The 26,048-nt window shown below is 47.3% G+C and overlaps 1 protein-coding gene across 1 annotated transcript in view; it reads left to right on the forward strand.

Moving 5' to 3' along the window:
- Window positions 1-10,460, forward strand: part of QSOX1 (quiescin sulfhydryl oxidase 1) — a 49,392-nt gene extending 38,932 nt beyond the window's left edge. The window contains exons 10-12 of the mRNA XM_004372877.2: window positions 2,505-2,652; window positions 6,171-6,350; window positions 8,357-10,460. Of these exons, the coding sequence (XP_004372934.1) occupies window positions 2,505-2,652; window positions 6,171-6,350; window positions 8,357-9,165 (1,137 nt within the window). The 3' untranslated portion in view covers window positions 9,166-10,460. The remainder of the gene's footprint in view (window positions 1-2,504; window positions 2,653-6,170; window positions 6,351-8,356) is intronic.
- Window positions 10,461-26,048: the final 15,588 nt, after the last annotated feature.

The following is a 26,048-nucleotide window of genomic DNA, read 5'->3' on the forward strand; positions in this document are numbered from 1 at the left end:
TACACACGTGTTTTTGTGGTGTGTTTATTGTGGTAAAATAAATATATCAGAAAGTTTGCCATCTTAACGATTTTTAAGTGTATCATTCAGTGACATTAATTTACATTTGTCTTGCTGTGCTACCATCACTACTATCCATTTCCAAAAGTTTTATATCACTGAAAAAAGAAGCTCAATCCCCCTTCAGCAATAACTCCCATTCCCTCCTCCCCCCAGCCCCTGGTAACCACTAATAAACTTTTATCTCTGTGTATTTGCCTATTCTAGATATTTCGTATCGGTAGGATTATACAATATTTGTCCTTTTGTGTCTAACTTATTCACTCAGCATAATGTTTTCAAGATTCATCCATGTTGTAGCATGTACCAGAATTTCATTTCTCTTTATAGCTGAATAATATTCTATTATATGTATATATACCACATTTTATTTATTCATTCATCTGTTGATGGACACTGCAGTGAACATTGGTATACGTGTATGTGTTTGAGTGTGTGTTTTGAAGTCTCTTGGGTATATACCGAGGAGTGGAATTGTTGGGTCATATGGTAATTCTGTATTTAGTTTTTTGAAGAACCATCAAACTGTTTTCCATAGCAGCTGCACCATTTTACATTTCTGCCAGCAGTGCACCAGGGTTCCAATTTTTCCACATCCTCACCGATACTTATTAATTTCCATTTTTCTGATGTTAGCCTTCCTAGTGGGTGTGAGGAGCCCTGGTGGCGCAGTGGTTAAGGGCGTGGCTGCTAACCAAAAGGTCGGCAGTTTGAATTCACTGGCTGCTCCTTGGAAACCCTGTGGGGCAGTTCTACTCTGTCCTATAGGATCGCTGTGAGTCAGAATTGACTCTACGGCAAAGCATTTGGTATTTGTTGGTAGTGGGTGTGGGGTGATATCTCGTTGTGATTTTGTTTTGCGTTTCCCTAATGGCTAATGATGTTAAGCATCTTTTCATGTGCTTATTGGCCATTCGTATTTCTTCTTTGGTAAGATGTCTACAGGTATTCCCCAACTTACAAAGTATTTGAGTTACAACAAAGCACACTTGTGACCTTCCTTTTTTTTGGGTACATCTTATTGTTAGTAATATGTTGCAACATGTAATTTGCTTATGTTATCATTCTCAGATGCTCACTTACAGATGTTCAGTTTTATAATTTACTGTTCAAAACACTGCTGGATTTGTAAAGATACTGACAGTAAAAGGCAATAATAATGAAAACAAAATAAAATTGAGGTATTCAACTTAATGTCAGAACCGACTTGCAACAGAGTCGTTGGAAGAGAACCCCCTTGTAAATTGAGGACTACCTGTATTCAAGTCCTTTGCCCGTTTTTTAAATGGCTTGTCTTTTTGTTGTTGAGTTGTAGGAGTTCTTTATATTTTCTGAATATTAAACCCTTATCAGATATGTGGTTCCCAAATATTTTCTCCCATTCCGTAGGTTGTCTCTTCACTTTGTTGATAAAGTCCTTTGATGCACAAATGTTTTTAATTTTGACCAAGTCCAGTTTATCTATTTTGTCTCTTGTTGCTCATGTTTTGGTGTCTGTTATGGATTGAATTATGTCCCCAAAAAATATGTGTCATAAATCCTAATCTCTATGCCTGTGGTTCTAGTCTCATTTGGGAATGGCTTGTCTTTGTTATGTTAATGAGGGAGGATTAGTGTAGGGTGTATCTTGAATCAGCCTCTTTTGAGCTGTAAAAGAGATTAAACAAGCAAGCAGAGGAGACATGGGGGAAGATAGATACCAAGACACATGGAGATCTTCAAGGAACCAGGAAACAAGCAGAAGAGCAAGAACCTTCCTCCAGAGCCAACAGATAAAGCCTTCCCCTAGAGCTGACACCCTGAATTCAGACTTCTAGCCTCCTAAACTGTGAGAAGATAAATTTCTGTTTGTTAAAGTCACCCACTTGTAGTATTTCTGTTAACAGCACTAGATAACTAAGACAGTGTCCTATATAAGAATCCTCTGTGAAAAACAAGGCTATAAAGTATACAGTGTGAGGTATGGGTCCAACTTCATTCTTTGGCATGTAGAGATCCAGTTGAGACCCCAGGGTTTTTAACCTCTGTTCCCTGTTGTCTCCAAGCACCTCATGCTCCTCGGCTTGGCCTCCCTGGTCCTCCTGCTCATGCTGCTGTTTGCCCAGGTAGGCCACTGCAGCCAGGAGAGGCACAAAATCTTACAGACTTATAAGGTGTCAAAGCTTGAAGGGACCTCAGAAGTTAACCTCCCTCATTTTACAGATGGAGAAGTTGAGGCTGGATTAAGGATCTAATCTGATCTATGTCTCACGTTTTCTAATCTGTTGCTCCCTTGATGGATGTAGCTGGTAGAAGGGAAATACCACCTTCAAGGTGTTAGACTGAGAGAGAAACCTCTTTTGTCTTAGGGCTTTGTGCTGACCTGGAAGCTTCTCTCCTCATCTCCTGTCCCATCCAGTTTCTTCTCATATACACACTCATATACACTCATGTGTGTCCTCTAGGGTGCTGTTATTGCCAAGAAGGTGAACTGGGTTGGCTGCCAGGGGAGTGAGCCACATTTCCGGGGCTTTCCCTGCTCTCTGTGGGTCCTCTTCCACTTCCTGACTGTGCAGGCAACTCGGCAAAATTTATACCACCCACAAGAAACAGGTAAGTCCAGGACCTGTTCACCCCCTGTGACTCAGACCCTGCCCGGTTCTATGCCTCATTGGGGACAAGGAACAGGGTGACTCCCTGGAATTTTCCCACCAGCTCCCTGCTGCAGGTCAATATTTAGTGGATAGAGCAGACAGTCTTGGGGCTCCAGTGGGAATTCTGTACATGCAGCTGGCCGCATACTGCCCACATGGAACCAATCAAGAATGGGGAGGAGCTTGAGAGAATTCACCCAGTCCCATCCCCTGCCTCTGGGGTGGTGGTGGAGGGAGTATTTCCCTGAACTCTAGGGCACTGAGGCCCCTCTCTGGTTTTCTCGGGGCTCATAGCTTGCTTTCTTTCAGTCTTAATGAAAAATTTGCGATTCTGTTTTTTATATTCTCATAAAATTGTCACTTTCACAATTTACATAGCTGAGACCATGTACTTTGACCAATTTTATCTTATTTCCCACTAAAAAATTTTTCTTAGGGGATGTAAACACATGTCCCCTCCTGCTCTGTTCCCCCTCCCCAAACTGTGCTGCTGCTCTGTAGGACCCACAGTGTCTCACGCCTACTTTTAACAGCTGAAAGGATGAGCATTTGGTCGAACACACATTTATTGAGGAACCAGGTGTATACCAGACCCTGGCTTGGAGGATACAGAGGTGAAAAAGAGTCAGGCCCTGCTCTGTGGACTGTCTAGTGTGAGACAGTGTGCACAGAGAGCTGCCCTGCAGTGTGCCAGGGCCAAGAGCCAAGGGGAGGAGCAGGGATGTGGGGGTAGAAGAGAGGGTATGCTCAACTCTGTTTGGAGAGGGCAAAAAGCTTCACAGAGGAAGCAGCCTGAGAGTTGGTGGATTAATAGGAGTTCCAGTAAGAAAGAAGAGCAGCCCAGACAGGAAACAACCTGTGCAAAGGCAGAGTAAATTAGAGAACCTGCTGGGCGTGTAGAAAGCTGAGCCGGTCAGTCCATCAAACACTATTTATTGAGCATCTCCAAAATGCCAGGCACCATGGAAGGTGCTGGGGATCCAGCAGTGCATAAGACACAGAGTCCCTGCTCTCAAGGGGCCAATATTCTAATGGCAGGAGACAGATACAAGCATGTAAACAGATCACTTCAGGGATAATGGTGAGTGCTGTGAAGACAGAGCAAAGTGGTGTAGAAGAGAGGGCTAAGAAGGAGGTTGCTACTTTTTTAGAGAGGGTGGTTGAAGAAGGCTTCTCTGAGGAGGTAGCCTAGTGCTGAGATCTGAATGATGAAAAGGAAGCAGCTGAGAAAACCTAGGCAGAGAACCTTCCAGGCGAAGGACCAGCAGGTGCAGAGAAGACGTCTGGTGTGTTTGCAGAACGAAAGAAGGCCGTCGAGAAAGATGAGGCTATGGAGGGAGGCAGGGAGAGGAGGTGAGCGTGTGCCGGCTTGGAGGGCTGGGTGAGGGGTTTGGATTTCAGTTTCAGCTGGGGAGTGGGAGGGACACAAGCTACTTGTGCTTTAGAAAGATTGCTGGGTGGAGGGTGGGCTCTAGTAGGGCAAGGTAGAGGCAGAAAGCCAGTTAGGAAGCTGTGGAAATATCCTGGAGAGATAGTGGTGGCGTGGACTAGGGTTGTCAGTATGCAGATGGAAGAAGTGATCAGATTTAGGAATATTATGAAGATAGAGCTGATAGGACTTAATGATGGATTGGATAACGAGTATGGGGGAGCTGGGACTCATAGTTGGCCTCAGAGTTGTTTGGCCTGCGCCTGTGATGGATGGTAGTCCTATGTGCTGAGAAATGGGAAGACTTAAGGGTGGGAGGGAGTCAGTTGTGGGGGGCATAGGTTTTATGCCTATTAGACATAAATGGAGATGTAGACAGTGGAGTCTGGAGCTCTGGGGAGAGGTCCAGGAGGAAGATATGAATTTTGTGGTCATTAGCATATTGATGATACTTAAAGCCACAGACTGGATGAGATCACTAGTGGGTAGGTAGAGAAGAGGGCTGAGGACTGAGCTCTGGGCATTGCAGCCTGCAGACTTCTGCCAGAGGAGGAGGCGCCAGCAAAAGAGACTGAGAAGGAGCAGCCGCTGAGGTTGCAAGAGGGCCCCAAAATAAAATGTTTCAAGAAGGAGGGTGTATTCAGCCGAGTTAATGCTGCTGAGAGGTGGCACAAGATGATGTCTCTGGCAAGAGCTGCTTTAGTGGAGTAATGGACTAGACTGAAAATACTGAAGATGATGGGGTTAGAAAAGGACATCATGTTCAGTAAAGTAGAGGGTCAGTACACGAAGGGAACCCTCAATGAGATGGATTGATGAAGTACCTGCAACAATGGACTCAAACGTAACAATCATGAAGATGGCGTTGGATCGGGCAACGTTTCATTCTATTGTACACAGGTCTCCATGAGTCAGAGCTGACTTGACAGCAACTAACAGCTACTGCAGGGGCTGTGGGGGAAGAGAAGGGATTTCTTTACTGTAATTGTTTTTCCCAGTTGGAATGATCCCATATTAAATTGATCATTAAATTGATGATGCAGTAAAGAAAGAACTTACAGGAGTAAACTCCTGGAGGAGATGAGGAGGGGAGGCTGTGATAAAGCCAAAGGTCAGGAGGTGGATGTAAGAAAAGATGGTTGGAGCTGAGGAGGCCAGGGAACCGAGAGGCAAGGCATGGATGGGCGTGGGCGTTAGAGTTGCCAGGAATGATGGCATGGAGAGTGTAGTAAGTGGGACAGAGTCACGTGCTGAAGGTGTAGTGGATGAGGGAGCAAAAAGCCTAGGAGATTAGCTTTTAAAGGGCTGGGGCTTTTGCAGCAGGAAGGAGAGACTATGGGAGCACCAAACAGCAGGGAGGATACTTATCCAGCCCTGAGGTGTATGCAGTGTGGGAGACAAAAGGGTTTAAGAGGGCTGTGTTTGGGGGAGTGGTGGCATCTTTAGGAAGGAGCCTGATTTCAGTTAGAGCAGGGCGCTGTAGGGGGCGTTCAGAGCCTTTGCCAAGGCCAGTCCATTGGGCCCTGTGGAAGGGTCGGGGGTGACGACAAGGGGAGGTGGACACCAGCTAAGGTGTGTGCAGAGGCAGGTCAGGACAAACTTCTGATAGTGCCAGAGTGCTTGAGTGAGGTGAGAGCAGGAAGACCAACACAGGTAGGGCCAAGTAGGAGTGTGGAGCTGGAGGGGTAGATGCTCTGAGCCCTGCCCACCTGTCCAGCCACAGCATAAGGAGTCTGTGTGCCTTGCTGAAGAGTTTGGACTTTATCCTGAATGTAAATAAATGACAAGAATCTGCATGAATGGCATAGAAGGGAAACTGGGGTTTAGGAGTTTGAGAGGAAATGGGGTCAACTCTAAAGTGATCTCCCAGAGAAATAGGCAAGGAGATACTGGGGCCCCTCACTGGACAGGCTGGGTGTGGGGTGGCTTGTGGAGGGGTGACCATGGTAGGGATGGGGACAAGGTGGCCTGTGAAGGAAATGGTGGTGGGGCCAGCAGGGGCAGGCAGCCAGAGGGGCTCCTGTGAACGGCATCTCCTCTCCTGGTAGCCAAGCCCCAGGAGGTCCTCCAAGCTATCCGGGGTTATGTTCGAAACTTCTTTGGCTGTGAAGACTGCGCTGGTCACTTTGAGCAGATGGCTGCCGCCTCCATGCACCAGGTGGACAGTCTAGATGACGCTGTGCTCTGGCTCTGGAGAAGCCACAACAAGGTCAATGCTCGCCTCGCAGGTAAGGCAGGGCCACCCCTAAGGCTGGAATCACCAACAGAGGGACACAAAGTGGGGGAACTGTGGAGTCCCGGGCCAGGGGTGGGGGAAAGGGACACTCATTGTCCCCTAGGTGCCACCCCATGCTTCACAGTTCTTCACAGCTCACGAAACCCTTCTGCATGCCCTCCCAGCCCTGTTGATGTATGTGTCATTAGACCCTTTTTCTAGATGAAGAAATCGAGGCTTTGACACTTTAAGACCCTGGTTTTCCAATGTCATTGCTACTCTTTCCCCTGCACCAGGGCCCCTCTCTGATTGTTGGGGTCCCGGGGCTCCTGCCTGTCCCACTGTGCCTCTGCCTGTTGTCCCCTTACTCGCACTAAGAGGGAGGAGGGAGTTAATGACAGAATGGGCTGGAGGAGAGAGACTGGGTCCTTCCCGGAAACCCTAGGACTGATTCCCATAAGGGGAGGCCTTGTCTTCTCTGCGTTTCTCTTATTTACAGTGTTTTCTTTTCCCCATGCACAGGGGTCTAATGGGTCAACAGGCAAAAGCATTATTAGACTCCAGGGGGTGACCAGAGGCTGGCAGGATGGGGTGGGGAGGGAGCCATCTGTGGACAGGCTCGGGGAGGGAGGGGTGTACAAGGCTGCCAACAGGCTTCCAGGGGCAGGAAGGGAGGGGTGGGATAAGGCCTGGGGGCGGAGCTGAGGTTAAAGTAGCTGAAACGGAGCAGGTGGTGGTACAGAGCCTGCACTTGGTCTTGGTCTCCTGGGACCTCCTCAAGGACTTTGAAAAGAAGACACGTGCCTGCCTTCTCCTCCCGCCCCGCCCCTGCCCCACCTCCACCCTCCCCCTTGCCACAAAATGCTCCATTTAACCCTCCAGCCCCATGACCTCAGCAGGCTCCTGGCTTCCCTTCGGGCCCAGCTGCAGGAGTGCTGAGTGGCCCACCTGCCACTAGAGGGGCCAGGAGCTGGGGCTTCTCCCTGAGGGCCAAAAGGAGGGCAGAACCCTCTCTGGAGTGGTTCTTTCAGATCAAACTAATAACATTTAGTAGGTCTATACTGAGTGCCTACTTTGCAAAGCCTGGCCACTCTTACTATTCACTGGGACCCAACCCCTAGAATCTACTTGGTGCCCCTTCCCAAAGTCCCTGTTCTGACTTTTACATAATTTCCTGCTTCATTGTGGTCAGCAGCTTCTATTTTCCTAGTAAAACTTTTAAGAGAGGGGCTACCTGCGAGAGAGATGGGTGGATTGACATTCCCTGGGCTATGGGGGCTAGGGGCTGGAGGCAGGCCTGTGCCCAGAGAGTTGGCCCCACTTGGGACCCCAATAGCCTGGTAGTCAAGGCAATTCACTGACTCTCCCCAGTTCCCTCTTTCTCCATCCAGGCCCCAGGCCTCCCCACACCCCACGGAACCCACCTGAGGAGGAAATTACTAACTCTTACATACCCCCAGGGCATGCTGCAGAGAGCGTCTGTAGAATCACCAAGGGCAGCGACTCTTATTTTTAAAAAAATTTTTTTTTCTTTTAGTTACAGAAGTACTCTATATTGACTGTGTAAACTGGAAATGTTCGTTAAAAATTTTTAAACATTAAAAACCCACCACCAGCAGACCAACCAAAGACTGCAAAAACAGACCATTCTGAGTCTTCCCACCCTTTACTGTGTCTGAGCCAGGAGCCCAAACTGGCAGTGAAGTCAAGAGGGGAGGCAGGGGCCTGGGTTAACACTGGGGAGTGACAGGAATGGAGCTGTCTACACTTCCCTGGGACACTGTAGAGTGCCTGGGCTGGGGGTGGGAGGTGGATAGGAATCCGCATCCTGAGAGGCACCATGCGCTGAGCTCCTGCTGTGGGCCAGCCCTGTGCTTTTCCTTTAACTACATTCCTTAAAGGGCTGTGGGGAGCCCTCTTTGCAGAAGAGGAAGCTGGCATTCTGAAGGGAGGAATGAGGTCAGGGCTTCCCGGTGGAACCCGTGTGTCACAGCCAGCTGTGTGTTCTTCTTTCCCCAGGTGCCCCCAGTGAGGACCCCCATTTCCCCAAGGTGCAGTGGCCAACACGTGAACTCTGTTCTGCCTGCCACAGTGAGCTCCGGGGTGATCCTGTGTGGGACTTGCGTGCCACCCTCAGCTTCCTCAAGGCCCATTTCTCCCCGAGTAACATCGTCCTGAGCCTTCCTCAGGCTGGGCCAGGCCTCCGAGGGGATAGGGAGCTTAAGAGAGGTGTCTTGGAGCTAGTGACTGGAGTGCCGGAGCTGCTGACCAGAAACCCAGGTCTGGGCCCTGAGGAGGCTGCAGTCACCGTGGGCCCAGGGACACAGCCCCCCAGAAACACCGTTCCAGATGTTCCAGGTGTTCCAGCTGAGGGACCTCGGGCAAGTCGTCCCCAGGAACCGAGCCCTGGCCTGCGTATGACTGGCGCTGCACCAGACCAGGGACCTCCTGAGCACGTAGCAGAGCATCCAAGGGATGAGTTGGAGCAGATCCAGGGGAAGCGACGCTTGAGCAAGAGAGACACAGGGGCCATATTGCTGGCCGAGTTCCGGGCTGAGAAGGACCTCCTCAGGGGCCCTTCAGAGCTGAGGCGAGTGGGCCGCAACTCCAAGCAGCTGGCCAGCTTCCCTGAGGGGGAGCCTGAGGCTGGAGCCAGGCAGGGCCGAGGCCAGTGGCTGCAGGTGCTGGAAGGGGGCTTCTCTCACCTGGACATCAGCCTCTGTGTCGGGCTCTACTCCCTGTCCTTCATGGGCCTGCTGGCTGTGTACACTTACTTCCGGGCCAGGATGAGAGCTCTGAAGGGCCGTGCCAGCCATACTGCAGCCTGAACCAGCCAACTTGAGGGAGGCAGGGGAGGGAGCTGCCATATCCATGGGGCTCTTCCAGCCCCAGCCTCCTTCTCCTGTTCTCCCACTCCTCTCTGCCCAGCTTAGGAGAATGGAAAGTCCAGGGAAGCCAGTTGCTCCAGTGACCTTCCTTGGGCCGTCTGGAAAGAGTGTTCCATAGACAAGAACAGAGTCCAGGTTCATCTGATAGCAGAGGGGAGGGCAGGTTCGGGTGGCTCAGTCCCTGGCTTCTCAACACCAAATTCCTGTTCTTCAGCTTATTTGCAATCCTGCCCCATTCTTGCTGAAGCCTCAATGTCTCCCACTTGATCTTAGCCCTAAACTGGGGTGAGTGAGGCCACAGTTTCCAAGGTTTCCCATCCAGAGGGGGTCCCTTGGGCTGGGTGGGCATTCCAAGGCTCGTTTGCCCTCCTCCCTCTGGACATAAAGGTCTGTGCACCAGATAGGAAGGTCCATCTCTGGCCCTCTGTGGCCTGCCCATCCTCCACCCTTCAGAGCTCCTGGGTGGGATTTGGTTCCAAGTGGGGTATGGAAGCTTCAGACCTCTGCTGCCGAAGAGGGTAGTTGGGAGTTGGTGTGGACTTACTCAGTTGGGTGGGTGATGGTGGCTGGGCTGTGGGGTGAGTGGCTTGCTTGGTGGGACCTGATGAGGTGGCAGCCTGAGATACAGGGAAGGATGTTGGGATCGATAGTGCCTTGGCTCTGGCTTAGTGGTGAGGTAGAGTGAAGTCAGGAGGAAAAGCTGGTTGCTTTGAAAGTGCCTTGACTTCTCTCCATTGGGCTTTAACCCTCTCTGAGCCGAGTCTTTTATCTTTTTGGTTTCCAAAATAGATCTAATCTTTGAATGTGAAGTGTGCTGGGTTGGGCTAACGAGGGGGTATCCTCCAGGTTCTACCTCCCAACATGTGGAATTGCAAGGGTCTGAGGGGAGGGTAATGCTGTAAACATGCTTGTTCTCACTCTCCCACACTGCTGGGGCGGGGGAATAAATTATTTTTACTAAGGCAGACATCAGTGTGTTCTCTGACTTGCTGCTTGGAGACCTCGTGTCCAGCCTGCACAGAATGTGCCAAGTCCCACCTCACCTGGAGTCCAGCCATAGTTGGTTTCCCTAGCACACACAGCTCCTGGCCTGCAGGGGAGAAGGTGCCTTGCTCGGCCCAGCTGTGGAGGGTTCCCATCTTTCTCCTGGAGGGAGTCCTCACCCTCTGCCGCAGAGCTGTCTGTGCCATAGGCCCCTTCAGTCACCAATGCACCGGAACAAGAGTCAGCAATGCCCACCCCTGCTTTCTCCTGTTCCACTCTCCCGGAGAACAACTGCCTCAGTGCCTCCGGTTCTGCTCAAGGCGCCGCCTCAGCCCAGCATCCTGCAACTCACCTCTTCCTTAAGGAAAGAAAGGGCTTGGCTGTGAGAGCCAGCAGGGCCTGGGCTGGCTGCTCAGCAGGGAGGAGGCAGCGGGATTAGGGGGCTGCTCCTAATCCGCCTGCCAGCCCAGGCTTTGCAAGGATCAGAGCAGCTGATAATGAACCTCATTAAGGGGGAGCAGGAGCCACAATCCGATTTGGGTTTTCTCTCTGACATCTTCACTCTGCTCAGATGGCCTCAGCACTGGGTGGAGCAGGTGGGATGCTCTGCTGGGACAGCTGGAGTGGGGGTGCGGGGGGCAGGCTGGGGTCAGACCTCCCTTCTGCCTGCCCCCACCACTTGTTTCTGCCCCATTTTACCTCTTTAGCCACCTGGCTTCTCTTGGTGTATTCCAGCCCAGAGTCTCCCTGCAGCCCTCTCCGTCATGGCTTTCCCCAGTGTCCCCTGCTCCAGTCATCTACCATCCTGGGCCGGCTCTGTCCATCTCCCCCTGCTCTGAAGGCCTGAGGGAGGCCAAGCTCCCAAGGCCTGCACAGCAGCACCTCTGCACCTGCCAGGCCCACCTGTCCAGCCTCAGCACCCCACTCCTTCCACTTCATGGCTTTTCATCCTGCAGATCTCAGGGGGGCTGCCCCGACACCCTTCCTGTTGGTCTCTATCCTTCAGAATACTTATCACTGTCTCTAATTTTTTTTTTCGTTTGTTGTGTGTTTTCCTCTCTAACGTAAGCTCCACTGAGCAGGAGCCATGTCTCTCTTCTGTTCTACCCCCCAGCTTCTAGCATAGTGCAGCATTGAGAAGATCCTTCAAGATTGTAAAAGAAAAGAAAAGTTTCTGCTTAGAATTTTGTATATTCTCTGTTTTTCTTTGTTGGGCTTTGCATGTATTTTCACCTTTCATTTCCCTCATTAACACACACTCATCTTTCAAAGCCCAGCTCAGCTGTCCTCTTTAGGAACTCTTCCTGAACTCTCAGCAGTATCCCAGACAAAGGCTAGTTTCTCTGTCCAGCCCCAGAACAAGGTGCCTCTGCTTTGCAGGGCTCACCTGGGGACCCTGTCCTGCCATGGCAGCTCTCCCAAGGTGCAGAGAAGGAACCCAGAACAGCATTCCTGAGACAGCCAGCATCTCCCAGCCTGGCAGACTGGGTGGGGGAGGGGACCAGCTGGAGGGGAAGCGGGTTTATCAGTGCTGCTGCCGAGGGCCCTGGGGAAATCAAGGGGAAAGGCAGTAGGCCTGCGGAGGAGCAGGCGGCCCACCCCCTGTTTATCAATCAGAGTGGCCGGGACAGGGCAAAAAGGGGCTCGGCTGCTGAAGGTGGCTGTGAAGAGGGAGACCCGCACCCAGTGGCAGAGCCCAAGTGGGCCCCAAATAAGGCCCGCTTCCCATCTCGGGCACTGTGGGCCAAATGTGGAGTGGGGCTGCCCAGGACAGCTCTTCCAGAATGGTCTTAATTTTATTTATTTTTTATTTTATTTATTTATTTATTTATTTATTTATTTATTTTATTGTGCTTCAGGTGAAGGCTTACAGAACGAATAGTTTCTCATGAAACAGAAGTACGCATGTTGTTTTATGACATTGGTTAACAACCCCACAACATATCAACCCTCTAACTTCTCAACCTTTTTTTTTTTTTTGGTGAAAATACATGTAGCCAAAGATAACACCATTTCAAAAATTTCTACATGCACAGTTCAGTGACATTGACTACACTCTTCGAATTGTGCTGTTATTCTCACTTAAGATGAAGGCTTACAGAACAAAATAGTTTCTCATTTAACAGTTACTACAAATGTTGCCCTATGACAATGGTTAACAATCTCACAACACATCAACAGTATCCTTACTCAACCTTGGGTTCCCTATCACCAGCTTCCTTCTCCTCTTCTGCTTTCTGGCCCTTGTCACTGGACTCCTGTACCTCGTTAGTCTCATTTGGTTTTACGGGGCTGTCCACTCCCAGGCTGATCAGTGAACCTCAAAGGTAACTTCACCACAGAGCTAAAATGGTGTCTGGGGGCCATACTCACGGGGTTTCTCCAGTCTCCTTTAGGCCAGTAAATCTGGTCTTCTTTTTGGTGAGTTAGAATTATGCTCTACATCCTTCTCCAGCTCTGTCCATAACCCTCTGTTGTGATCCTGGTCAGAGCAGTCAGTGGTGGTAGCCGGGCACCATCTAGCTGTACTGGACTCAGTCCGGTGGAGGCCTTGGTAGCTGTGGACAGTTAGTCCTTTGGACTAATCTTTTCCTTGTATCCTGTTCTCTTCGTTCTCCCTTGCTCCCAAAGGGATGAGACCAGTGGAGTATCTTAGATGGCCGCTCACAGGCTTTTAAGACCCCAGACACTACTCACCAAGGTAGAATGTAGAGCATTGTCTTTATAAGCTGTGTCATGCCAATTGAGCTAGATGTTCCCTGAGACATGGTCTTAATTTTAAATACTCGAGTTTAGTTTTAGAAAATAGGATTGCCAGAGCTCTACGGCTTGCTAATAGAAATCCTCTGCGCTTGACGTTGTGTCAGGTAACAGGCGGTGGGGAGCAGGGTTCTCAGTGGTCTTGGCTGGTGGGCACACTTGGGCACATGCTCCAGGAGCCTTTCACCCTTTTCCAGGCCAGGGTTGCTCCACTGACAGTGTGCTGGCCTGTCGGCCTCTAAGATGCCCAGCTAGGGCCTGGTGGGGAGGTGCTGTCGGGAGCTTACCCTCCCTCAGGCTTTCAGAGCAGGGGGAGATGGACAGACCTGGCGCAGGAGGATGGGGGAGCAGGTAGATGACTGGCTGGAGCAGGGGACGTGGGGGAAGCCATGACTGAGAGGGCTGCAGGGAGACTCTGGCTTGGCTAACCTATCCCTGATACTTGCTTTCTCCCTTCCCCTCCTGACCCTCTCATTCTTCCCTCTCCTCTTCTGGGCCTTAGCCCTCCTGGCTCTGGCCCCAGCAGCGTGGTCTCCTCAAAAACTCTCAGGATTGCAGTTCCTGCAGCCTCAGTAACCCTGTTTACTGCAGAGGAGGAAGTCACCTCACAAAGCGTGGGTCTCTGCTCTGGAGGAGAGCACCCCAGTGAGTGGGGGGTGCTGATGACCTCCAGGAGGGTCACTAGGAGTGCATGGCACAGATTTCCTAGTCCTTCTGGTCACCCTCACTCTGGGTTTCACTGCTGCCCAGTGGGATGTAGGCTGGGTGGGGTTATAGATAAGGAAGGAAAGAAGTCACAAGGCAAAGGTGGAGGACCTCTGCCAATGTGAGGGGAGGAGGCTAAACCCTGGAGGCACTGACCTTGGGGGAGCTGAGGAAGATCCGAGGAATAACTAGCTAGATTCTAGGGTGAGAGACCTTACTCATCTCAATCTACACTGAGAGAGCAAAAGGCATTTCCCTGGGGCTGTGGGCCCTTCCAGAGGAAAGTGGGCTTCCCATGTAGTCTGTTAAACCTCCTTCTCCCACCCCAATGACATGGCTTGCCTCACCAGTGTCTGCCTGGAAGCCTTTGCCCGCTACAGGTGAGCAGCTCATAGCTGGAAGGGACTGAAAACCTCATCTAGCTTGAATCTGCTCTACAATGTCCCCGCCCAATTCCCAAACATCTCAATGGTTCCAAGGCTCAGAGTTCTGCTTTAGGGAGAGAGGAATTGTGTAGCAAATGAGGTTAAGAATATTGATTATTTGGGGAAAAGTTCAGCTAAGATACCACTTACACACCATACACCAAAATAAAGTTCAGCAGGTTAACAATCTATTATAAATAAGGCAGAGGAAAATATAGTTGGATACATCACAGTTTTTCTAAGTATAAAGCAGTGGACAATATAAGATGAGAGTTTGATCTACTTGACAGCATCAACTTTTAAAAAACAAGTTAACAACCTTAGGGGCCCTACTATATGGCATAAACAGAATACAAAGCATAACTAACAATGCACAAACACCAGAAGATAAACTAGGTAACTGGGAGCTCCTAAAAATTAAACGCTATGCTCATCAAAAGACTTCACCAAAAGAATAAAAAGAGAATGTAGAGACTGGGAAAATTTTTGGCTATGACGTATCCAACAAGGGTCTAATCTCAAAATCTAAAACCTCAACAACAAAAAGACAAATAATCCAATTAAAAAATGGGCAAAGGATATGAACAGACACTTCACCAACGAAGACATTCAGGTGGCTAACAGACACGTGTGGAAATGCTTGCGATCATTAGCCATTACAGAAATGCAAATCAAAACTATGATGAGATACCATCTCACCCCAACAGTACTGGCATTAATTTAAAAAAAAAAACAAAACAGAAAATAGCAAATGTTGGAGAGGTTGTGGGGAGATTGGAACTTTTATGCATTGCTGGTGGGAATGTAAAATGGTACAAGCACTATGGAAAATGATAAGGCGCTTCCTTAAAAAGCTACAAATAGAAATACCATGCAACCTGGCAATCCCACTCCTAGAAATATATCCTAGAGAAATAAGAACCATCACACGAATAGATATATGCACACCTATGTTTACTGCTGTATTATTCACAATAGCAAAAAGATGGAAACAACCTAAGTGCCCATCAACAGATGAATGGATGAACAAATTATGGTACATACACACGATGGAATGCTACCAACGATAAAGAACAATGATGAATCTGAGAAACATCTCACAACATGGATGAATCTAGAGGGCATTATGCTGAGCGAAATAAGTCAATCACAAAAGGACAAGTACTGTATGAGACCACTATTATAAAAACTCAAGAAAAGGTTTACACACAGAAAAAAACACTTTGATGGTTACGAGGGAGGGGAGGGGTAGGGAGGGAAAAACACTAATTAAATGGTAAACAAGTTGTAACTTTGGTGAAAGGTAAGACAGTACACAATACTGGGGAAGTCTGCACAACTTGACCAAGCCAAAGTCGCAGAAGCTTCCTAGGCACATCCAAACACCTTGAGGGACCGAGTTGCTGGGGCAGAGGGCTGGGAACCATGGTCTTGGGGGACATCTAGGTCAATTGGCATAACACAGTTCATAAGGAAAATGCTCTACATCCTACTTCGGTGAGTAGCATCTGGGGTCTTAAAAGCCTGTGAGCGGCCATCTAATATACATCTATTGGTCCCATCCCACTCGGAGCACAGGAGAATGAAGAAAACCAAAGACACAAGGAAAATATTAGTCCAAAGGACTAATGGACCACAAAAACCACAGCCTCCACCAGCCTGAGCCTAGAGGAACTAGACGGTGCCCGGCTACCACCACCAATGGCTCTGACAGGGACCACAGTAGAGGGTCCCAGACAGAGTGGGAGAAAAATGTAGAATAAAATTCAAATTCATAAAAATAGACCAGATTTACTGGTCTGACAGAGACTGGAGGAACCCCCGAGAGCTATGACCCCGGGACATCCTCCTAATTCAGAACTGAAGCCGCTCTTGAAGTCCACCTTTCAGCCAAAGATTAGACAGGCTTATAACACAAACATCAACACATGTAAGGAACGTGCTTCTTAGTTCAATCAAGTATACGAGACCAAATGGGCAACATCTACCCAAAGGCAAAGACGAGAAGGCAGGAAGGGACAGGAAACCTGGACAGATGGACATGGAGAACCTGGGGTGTAAAGAGAGACAGGGAGAGTGCTGACACATTGCAGGGATTGCAACCAATTGTCACAAAACAATTTGTGTATAAATTTTTTAACCAATTTTTTTATTGTTGTGCTTTAAGTGCAAGTTTACAATTCAAGTTAGTCTCTCATACAAAAACTTATACATACACTGTTATGTGACCCTAGTTTTCTCCCTATACTGTGACAGCACACTCCTCCTTTTCACCCTGGATTTCCTGTGTCCATTCAACCAGCTCCTGACACTCTCTGCCTTCTCTTCTCGCCTCCGGACAGGAGCTACCCATTTAGTCTCACGTATGTACTTGAGCTAAGAAGGACACTCTTCATGAGTATCGTTTTATGTCCCATAGTCCAGGCTAATCTTTGTCTGAAGAGTTGGCCTTGGGAATGGTTTTAGTTTTGGGCTAACAGAAAGTCCGGGGCCATGTCTTCCGGGGTCCCTCCAGTCTCAGTCAAACCATTAAGTCTGGTCTTTTTACTAGAATTTGAGTTCTGCACCCCACTTTTCTCCTGCTCCATCAGGAACTCTCTGTTGTGTTCACTGTCAGGGCGGTCATTGGTGGCAGCTGGGCACCATCTAGTTCTTCTGGTCTCAGGCTAATGAAGTCTCTGATTTATGTGGCGCTTTCTGTCTCTTGGGCTAATACTTTCCTTATGTCTTTGGTGTTATTCATTCTCCTTTGCTCCAGCAGGGTTGGGAACAATTGATGCATCTTAGATGGCTGCTCACTAACTTTTAAGACCCCAGACACCACTCCAATTTGTGTATAAATTTTTGAATAAGTAATTTGCACTGTAAACTTTCACCTAAAGCACAATAAAAATTTTTTTAATGGTTAAAATGGCAAAAAAAAAAAAAAAAGGTTAAAAATAACAAAATCAAGCTGCATATTAAAAACTGGGGAAATACATGCCATAAATATGACAAAGATATATGGCTATTATGTAATATGCAGTTTTAAGAATGAGATAGGTCTGCATGTACTGCTATGATAAAATGTTCAAGAAGGTTACATTTCAGTGAAAATAAGAATTACTATTGTTATATATATGTTGATGTTTGTCTAGAAAAAGTCTGGAAGAATAACATCAAACTACGAACAGTGGCTATATCTAGGACTTGAGATGAGGGGGCACTTAAATCAGGGCTGGGACTAGGGTGAGGCAAGCAAGGTACCTAGTGTGCAAAATTTAAGGAGATATTTCAGCGTATTGCAAATGTAGGGTCACCTCCTTAAATTTTGTACCCTGTTAGGTTGTTGTTGTTAGGTGCAGTCAAGTTGATTTCAACTTATAGTGACCCCATGTGTCAAAGTAGAACTGCCCCATAAGGAAGCAGATAGCCAGGTCTTTCTCTCAAGGAGTGACTGGGTGAGTTCGAACCACCAGTCTTTTGGTTAGCAGCTGAGCGCTTAGCAGTTGAGCCACCAGGGCTCTTGCATACACTGCTAGTGGTAGTATTAAATGGTACAAACTTTGGGAAACAACTGATCATGTTTTAAAAGCCTTAAGAAAATGTATAACCTTTGATCCAACAATTCTATTTCTGAAATTTATCCTGAGGAAGTAATTGAGGAAGTTTACTAAAATTTGCTCCATGAATATTTATGATATCAAAATTCTGATTAACCTAAAGTCCCAAAATAGAGGATTGATTAAATTATGGTACATCATTACGATGGAAGGAGCCCTGGTGGCGCAGTAGTTAAGAGCTCGGCTGCTAACCAAAAGGTCAGCAGTTCAAAGTCACCAGTCACTCCTAGGAAAACCTATGGGGCAGTTCTACTCTGTCTTTTAGGGTGGCTCTAAGTCAGAATTGACTCGATGGCCAGGGGCTTGGTTTGTTTGTTTGTTTTTGGTATTACAATGGAATGCAGTGCAGCCACCAAAAATTATTTTACTATGTTTTTTCAACCTGAAAGTGTTTTCACCCCATATTGTTAAATAAAAGCATCAAATTGCAAAAACAATCCTGTATAGTATGATCCTATTTCTGAAAAAGAACAATATGTTTATATTTATGGGTATTGAATGCATGGGTGAAAACCTGGGATACATACAAAATATTAAGAGTTACTAATGGTCAGTGGTGGGATTATAGATGTTTGTTTTTCTTTTTACTTATCTATCTTTTCTCATTTTTCTTAAATAAATGTTTATTGCTTGTACAATTAAAAACATTGTTTTTTGATGTAATGGCTCCATCTTTAGTAAATGGCACCACATTTTTTTATTGTACTTTAGATGAACGTTTACAGAACAAACTAGCCTCTCATTAAACAATACATATATTATTTTATGACATTGGTTAACAACCCCATGACATGTCAGTACTCTCTCTTCTCGAACTTGGGTTCCCTGTTACCAGCTTTCCTGTCCCCTCCTGCCTTCTAGTCCTTGCCCCTGGGCTGGTGTGCCCCTTTAGTTTTGTTTTGTCCTATGGGTCTGTCTAATCTTTGGCTAAAAGATGAACCTCCAGAGTGACTTCATTACTGAGCTAAAAGGGTGTCTGGGGGCCATACTCTCAGAGCTTCTCTAGTCTTTGTCAGGCCAGTAAGTCTGGTCTTTTTTGGAGTTAGAATTTTGTTCTACATTTTTCTCCAGCTCTGTCCGGGACCCTCTGTTGTGATCCCCGTCAGAGCAGTCAGTGGTGGTAGCCAGACACCATCTAGTTGTACTGGACCCAGTCTGGTGGAGGCCATGGTAGTTATGGTCTATTAGTACTTCGGACTAATCTTTCCCTAGTTTTCTTCATTTTCCCTTGCTCCTGAAGGGGTGAGACCAGTAGAGTATCTTAGATGGCCACTCGCAGGCTTTTAGGACCCCAGACAGTACTCACCAAAGTAGAATGTAGAACATTTTCTTTAGAAACTCTGTTATGCCAATTCAGCTAGATGTTCCACAAACCATGGTCCCCACAGCCCTCAGCCCAGCAATTCAGTCCCTCAGGAAGTTTGGATTTGTCCATGGAGTTTCCATGACCTCATCCTGAACCAGTTGTGCTGGCTTCCCCAGCATTGTATACTGTCTTACCCTTCACCAAAGTTACCACTGATCTATTGTCTATCAATTAAAAACAATTTTAATGGACCAAGAGTATGAACTGTCAATTCATATGAGAAGAAATAAAAGATCAATAAATATATTAAACAACATTCTACTTCAATAATCAAGGAAGTGAAAAATGAATTAATACAGTATCATATGTTATACATTTCAGAACAATACAATTTGATGCTGAGAAAGTGGTAATGTAAATTGGTATAGTCTTCACCAAAAAATAATTTGGCAATATATATCAACTTTAAAAATGTTTATAGCCTTTGAATCAGTAACTTTACTACTCAAAAGCTATTCTAAGAAAATAATCTGAGATACTGACCCAAAATTGGAACAACCTACATGTACATCAATCAGAAGACCTGTCCACATTGGGCCCAATTCCCACATGGCAGTGTCAGCCAGGGCCCCCCACTCTCCAGGGCCATAGTCTCCACCTCACCCTTTTGCCTTCCCAATATGGAGGCCAAGGGTTAGTCACCATTCATCATCACATATTCACTACTGATTTAGAAGAGAGACATATTTCCTTACACTCATCTCTCATCTCTCTAACTACATGGGCCATATTTAAAGAAAAAATAGAAGAGATCATTATCTGTATGGAAGAATATTCCTATGTATTTGGTATTCATGCAGAGCACATCTATATCTCAGAATGGACCTAGCTCACATCACTCGTTTACCTCAACTGCCTGGCCTGGCCTGGCCCTATAAGCGTTTGAGTTACAACCCTACTTTAGACTTGGCTGAGACATCATTCCCTCTGTGATGCCCTCCTAGTCCCCCTAGCCTGAGCCGGATGCCCCTCCTTGAGGTCCCAGAACACCCTCGGCTGCCCCCACCAGGCAGTTATCACACTGCAGCATGGTTACCTGGCTATTGCCAGCTCCTCCACTAGCTCCTCTAAGTTCCATGAGGACAGGGTTAGTCTTCTGTCCCACTGCAGCCCTGGGACTTACCATGGAGCCTGACAAATAATTAAAAAAAAAAAAAAAGGTTGCTATTGAGTTGATTCTGACCATGGCAACCTCATGTGTGTCAGAGTAGAATTGCATTCCATAGGGTTATCAATGGCTGATTTTTTGGAAATAAATCGCCAGGACTCTCTTCTGTGGCATCTCTGGGTAGACTCAAACCTCTAACCTTTTGGTTAGCAGCTGAGTGCATTAACCACCTGCACCACCCCGGGACTCCTGGCACTTAGTAGGTGCTCAGTAAACATCTCTCAGTTTAACAGGGATACTTTCTAGGATCTGCATCTCTCAAAGTATGTCGTTCATTTTTATATTCCTTCAGTGCTGAGCACGTCAAAGGTGCTCAGCAAGTGTTAGCTGAGTGAATGACCAAACTTATTAGGAAGCAGCTGTCATTTTGAAAAAATGATGGATTTTAGGGTCAAAGAGACCTGGATTGAAATCCCAGCACTGCCGCTTACTAGACATGCAGCCTTGGGCAAGTATTTTCCCTTCTCTGAGCTGAGTTTCTTCATCTGTAAAGCCTTCTGCCCTGCCTCTCAGCCACTTAGTTCGCCTCCCTTGAAGCAAACAATACTGCCAGTTTCTGTGTGTCCTCTCAGGCTTACTCTGCAAATACAAGGAAAGACACACACAATAACACCATTCGGCACCTTGTTTTTTCCACCTAGTGCTTTATCTTGGAAAACCTTCCATGTCAGCATAAACAGAACTGCCAACAAATGTTTAGTGTTGCTGTTTCTTTGACTCTCTCAAATCTTTGTTTCTTCCCTGGTCTCGCTCCTGAACTCTAGTTCCGTCTTCATCAGCCACATACTCATTTCTGTGGGAAATCTCTGGCTCTTCTGACTCTCCCGATTGCTAACATCCAACCCACATCTTCCTCTCAAAGCCTGTTTCCTCTCTCAACACCCCTGTTTCCAGCAGAGCCCTTTCCCTCTCCCCAGGACTAGAAGCCTCCGCTTTCCCATCTTGTTGGCACATGTGGTGTTCTCTGATGGCTGTCTCCTTCTCATTCTCCTTACTGCTATAGTGTCTGCCTGCCTCCTGGACTCCGCTCTGCCCTGCCTCTGCCCACTGCCTGCTGGATCCTCCTAAATCTCCTCTGTCCTGTCGTCTGGCCCCTGCTCATAATCTTTCCGAATCTCCCGCTGAATACAGGGATAAAAGTCAAATCCTTTAGCTTAGCACCATGCTCCACTGTCTGACCCCAACAGACTCTTTCGTTATGAATCAGGGCCCTGTGGCTGACTACCTGTGTGATTTTGGGAAATTATTCAGCTTTTCGGAACCTCTGTTTTTTCGTCAGTAAAGTAGGGGCAGTAATATTCGGCACTGGGTCTACGGGGTGAAAAAGAGAGGGGTCTCTGATTATTGTTTTGTGGTAAGATGGTAGGAAGAGACAGACTATAATCAGGTAAAGAAATAAGTGAACAAGGATCTCACATAGAGATAAAAGCTATAGAGAAAATAAAACAGGGAAATTCATAGGAAGACCATAAAAATGTCACTAAATAGAGATGAAAGTTCTCCTCCAATAAATCTAAAATTCAATGTAATACCAATAAAAAGTCCAGATGGAATTTTTTTTTTTTTTTGCATAACTCAAAAAAACTTTATTCTAAAATTTATATGATTGATTAAAGGTACATGTATTGCTAAGTTAGTTTGGGAGAAAAAAACCAGAGAGGGGGACTTGCCCTATGAGAAATTTAAATATGCTACAAAGCATAGTAAAAACAGAACAAAACAAACAAAAAAATCTGTGATTTTACTCTTGAAACAAATAAATGGACCAATGGATCACAATAAAAAGCTCAAAGACAGACCCATGAATCTATGGAAACATGACATGCGACAAACGTGGTGTCGTAAACTGATAGAGGCGGTTGATGGTGAGGGACAAACTGACTCACTATATGGAGAAAAAGAAAACTGGACCTCCGCCTTGCACCAAAGACGATTCTAGATGGATTCAAAACCTAAACATGAAAACTGAAACCACAAAGCTAATAAATGAAAAAACGGAAGGATATCATGGCCATGTAGGTGCGGAAAAGTACTTCTTAAATAAGACCCCAAAAGCACAAACCATAAGGTGAAGTATCTGGACTTCTTATAATATCATAATAAAGACTTTCTGTTCCATGTAGGATACCAAGTTAGCAGAAGGATTACAGGCTCGGAGAAGATATTTGCAATGTCTAAAACCTCCCCCTGCATCATTCCATGTAGACTCGGTAACCCTGTAAGTAGGCTTGGCAGGAAATTCTCCCCCTCCCCCACCAATCTGGAAGGGTGCTGAGGTGACACACAGGTGACACAGGCTTGCTGGTCAGTGTCTGCCGTCCAAGCCCTCTCCCAAGCAGGTAAGGTGGTGCAGCACTTGATCCAGTTTCAATCATGGCCAGCCACAGAGCAGACCTTGAGCACCAGCCCTGAAACTTGTGTGGTAAAATGGACAAATTACCTTGAAGAGTTCCAATTTTCACTCCCTAGGAGCAATTCCCTGCAGGCCTGTTCCAGAGTGGCAAGTGTGAAATGTGGCCTTCATGGTGGATTACCAGCCTAAAGGAAGCTGTCACCTCCAGGCCTGGGGGAGAGAGGGAGGATAATTCTGTTTCTCTCTGGAAGAATCCTTTCTGTGTCCAGTCTGTGGCCCGTGCAACACTTACTGTCACCACTGTCCTGTTTCTGTGACTAAAAAGACTGCGGTATTTTTGTGTGGGATGGTGTGTGAAGTGGTTGCTAAATTACCCCGAAGCAAAGACGGGCAGCAACAGATTGGGTGAGATTTCCTGTCTGGGATGGTAGGAGAGGGGTCAGTGGGTGGGTGAGGTGAGCTGTGAGGAGCCTTAGAAGGGTGAGCTTGTCCAGGGAAGGTGACATTTCCCTCCCAGCCTCTCCACTCCCTAGTCAGCTTGGCCTCTAGTCTGGCTTCAAGATTTTCGTTCAGTGGGTATTCTGACTAGTATAGCTGCATAACAATGTATCCAGCACTTACTGGCTTAAAACAACCGTTTTACTTTGCTCGTGATTTTGTGAGTTGGGCATTCAGGAAGGGCTTGACTAAGCAGTTCTTTCTCAGGGTCTCTCAAGTGGCTGCAGTCAGATGCCAGCTGAGTCTGCAGTCACCTTGTGTTAGTTTTCTCTGGCTGATGTATCAAACTACCACAACCTTGATGGCTTAAAACAGCAATTTATTCTTTTACAGTTCTGGAGGCCAGAAGTCTGAAATCAAGGTGTCATCAGGCCACACTCCTTCCAGAGGCTGTAGGAGAGAATCTATTCTTTCAGCTTCTGGCAGCGGTTGACATGGCTGGGCTTGTGGCTGCATCTTTTTCTGCTCCATCTTCACATCGCCTTCTCCTCTGTGTGCATCTGTGTCAAAACTCCCTCTTTCTCTCTCTTATAAGGATATATGTGGTTCCATTTAGGGCCCTTCCAGATAATTTATGATAATCTCCCTATCTCAAAATCTTCAATTTAATCACTTTTGGGTGGCATCTAAGGTAATATTTACAGGTTCCAGGGAGTAGAATGTGGCATACCTTGGGATGGGCATTTTTTTTAGCCTACCACATACTTGAAGAGTCTACAGGGTTGGACAACCGTGTGGCCTCTCACATACTGGCGGGAAGCTGAGCTGGGCCATTAACGGGAGCATCTCCATGGGTTCTCTCCAGCATGATGGTCAACCTTCTTGCTTGGCTTCCAATTTCCTGCAGAACAAGCCTCCCAAAGAACAGGTTTTCCACCCAACATTTTCTCACCTAGCTTGGGAAATTATGCAGCGCCACTTCCACTGCATTCTACTGGTTACTAGAGAGTCATTGAGGCCATCCTAGGTTCAAGGGGGCGGGACACAAACTCCACCTCTCAATGGGAAGAGTGTCAAAGAATGTGTGAACATGTTTTAGAAACTCGCTGCAGGAGGCCACAGTCACAGATACTGCAGATGCTGGAAAAAGCAGTTTTCTGTGCTGCTCCTGAAACCTTGTCCCCCTTCCAGACGAAAGCTTTGGGTGGGATTCTCCTAAGGGAGAAGAAAGGTGGGGTGAGGACAGTAACATTCATAACAGCTTGGAGCTCAGAGCCTACAAGGGGAGATCAACCTTCACAGTTCCGCTGGCAAAGCCCCCGCAGAATGACTGAGGTGCTGTGGGGCCCAGAGGATGGAGTCAACGTCTTCTTCCAGCAGGGGATGTGAGATGGAACGGGGGAAAGAGTGGGGCAAAGGCACTGAGAGTGAGTGGGTGAGTGGGATGTGGCCTATAAAAAGGGGACTTCGGGAACTTGTGAACAGCCTGGGCGTTTGGAGTTGATTCTGTAGGCAATAGAGGCTGCTGGCGTGTTTCAGCAGGAGAGGCCACGGTCTCAGGTGTTTTTTGGGAAGATATCCCTGGCCTGAGAGGTCCAGGTGTGAGATCCAAGTTCTCCTCAGCCCATAGCACTGTAAGACCTTGGTGTGGTTGCCCAGCTCTGCTCTCATGCCTGCCTACCTCTCCACCTGCCCCTCCGATCACCCCCACATACATTCCCACCCACAGCCTGACAGCAGGACTTGTGGGTCCCCTAGCTCTCAGGCTTTCTCACTCCCTGGGCCTCAGTGTGTGCTCTTCCCTGCACCTGAAATCCTTCCCCAACAAACTTCAGCCTGAGTTCAAATGTCACCTCCCTGGCCTCCCCTCCCATTCTCCCTGCACAGTTAGGCTTGTCCTCTGTTTCCATAAACCATAGTCATCGTTGTCATTACGTGTCATCGAATAAATTTTTTACTTATAGCAACCCCATGTGACAGAGTAGAACTGTCGTGAAGGGTTTTCTTGGCTGTAATCTTTACAGGAACAGATCGTCAGGTCTTTCTTCCAAGGAGCCGCTGGATGGGTTTGAACCACCGTTTTGGTTAGCAGCCAAGCACTTATCCATTGAGCCACCAGGGCTCCTAAGCCACCGTAAGTACCATCATTTTCTTCTCAGGCCACCTCCAACACATTGCTGAAGTCACGTGCCTTCCACTTGGCCTCCCCCTTGGTCTGTGAGCTTGGGGAAGGCAGGGCTGCATCCTGTCCATCCCTGTATCTCTCTGCTGGTCACGCTGGCTGCTCAGTTAATGACTGGCGAATGATTGCATGGCATCTGACTCCCACCAGGAGGTGAGATACTTCTGACTTTGCAGTGACTCAACTCCTCTTTGCCCCAGGCTGACTAGTGATGCCTGGCCCGGATGCACTCAGCATGCTGAGGAGAGGAGATACCAAAACGTATAGTATTTAAAATGATATTTAGGCTCTCAGAAGCAGCATAAAATCTGTAAATTGTTACACCCTTTTTGGAGAGCTTTTTGGCAACATCTATCAAAATCGTAAATGTGCCTGTCCTTTACCCAGTGTCTTAGTCATCTAGTGCTGCTATAACAGAAATACCACAAATGGATAGCTCAACAAAGAGAAATTTATTCTCTTACTGTCTAGTGGATGACAAGTCCAAATTCAGGGAACGTCTCCAGGGGAAGGCTTTCTCTGTTGGCTCTGGAGGAAGGTCCTTGTCATCAGTCTTCCCTTGTTCTGGGAGCATCTCAGCACAGGAACCCCAGGTCCAAATGATGTGCTCTACTCCTGGCACAGTGTTCTTGGTTGTATGAGGTCCTCATGTCTCTCTGCTCGCTTCTCTCTTTTACATCTCAAAAGAAATTGGTTTAAGACACTATCTAATCTTTTTTTTATTTCCATACAAAAATTTATACATACATTGTTATGTGACCCTAATTGCTCTCCCCATACTGCGACAGCACATTCCTCCTTTCCACCCCTGATTCCCCATATCCATTCAACCAGCTCCTA

This window comes from Trichechus manatus, unplaced genomic scaffold (assembly GCF_000243295.1).
Source record: "Trichechus manatus latirostris isolate Lorelei unplaced genomic scaffold, TriManLat1.0 scaffold00021, whole genome shotgun sequence".
NCBI lineage: Eukaryota > Metazoa > Chordata > Mammalia > Sirenia > Trichechidae > Trichechus > Trichechus manatus.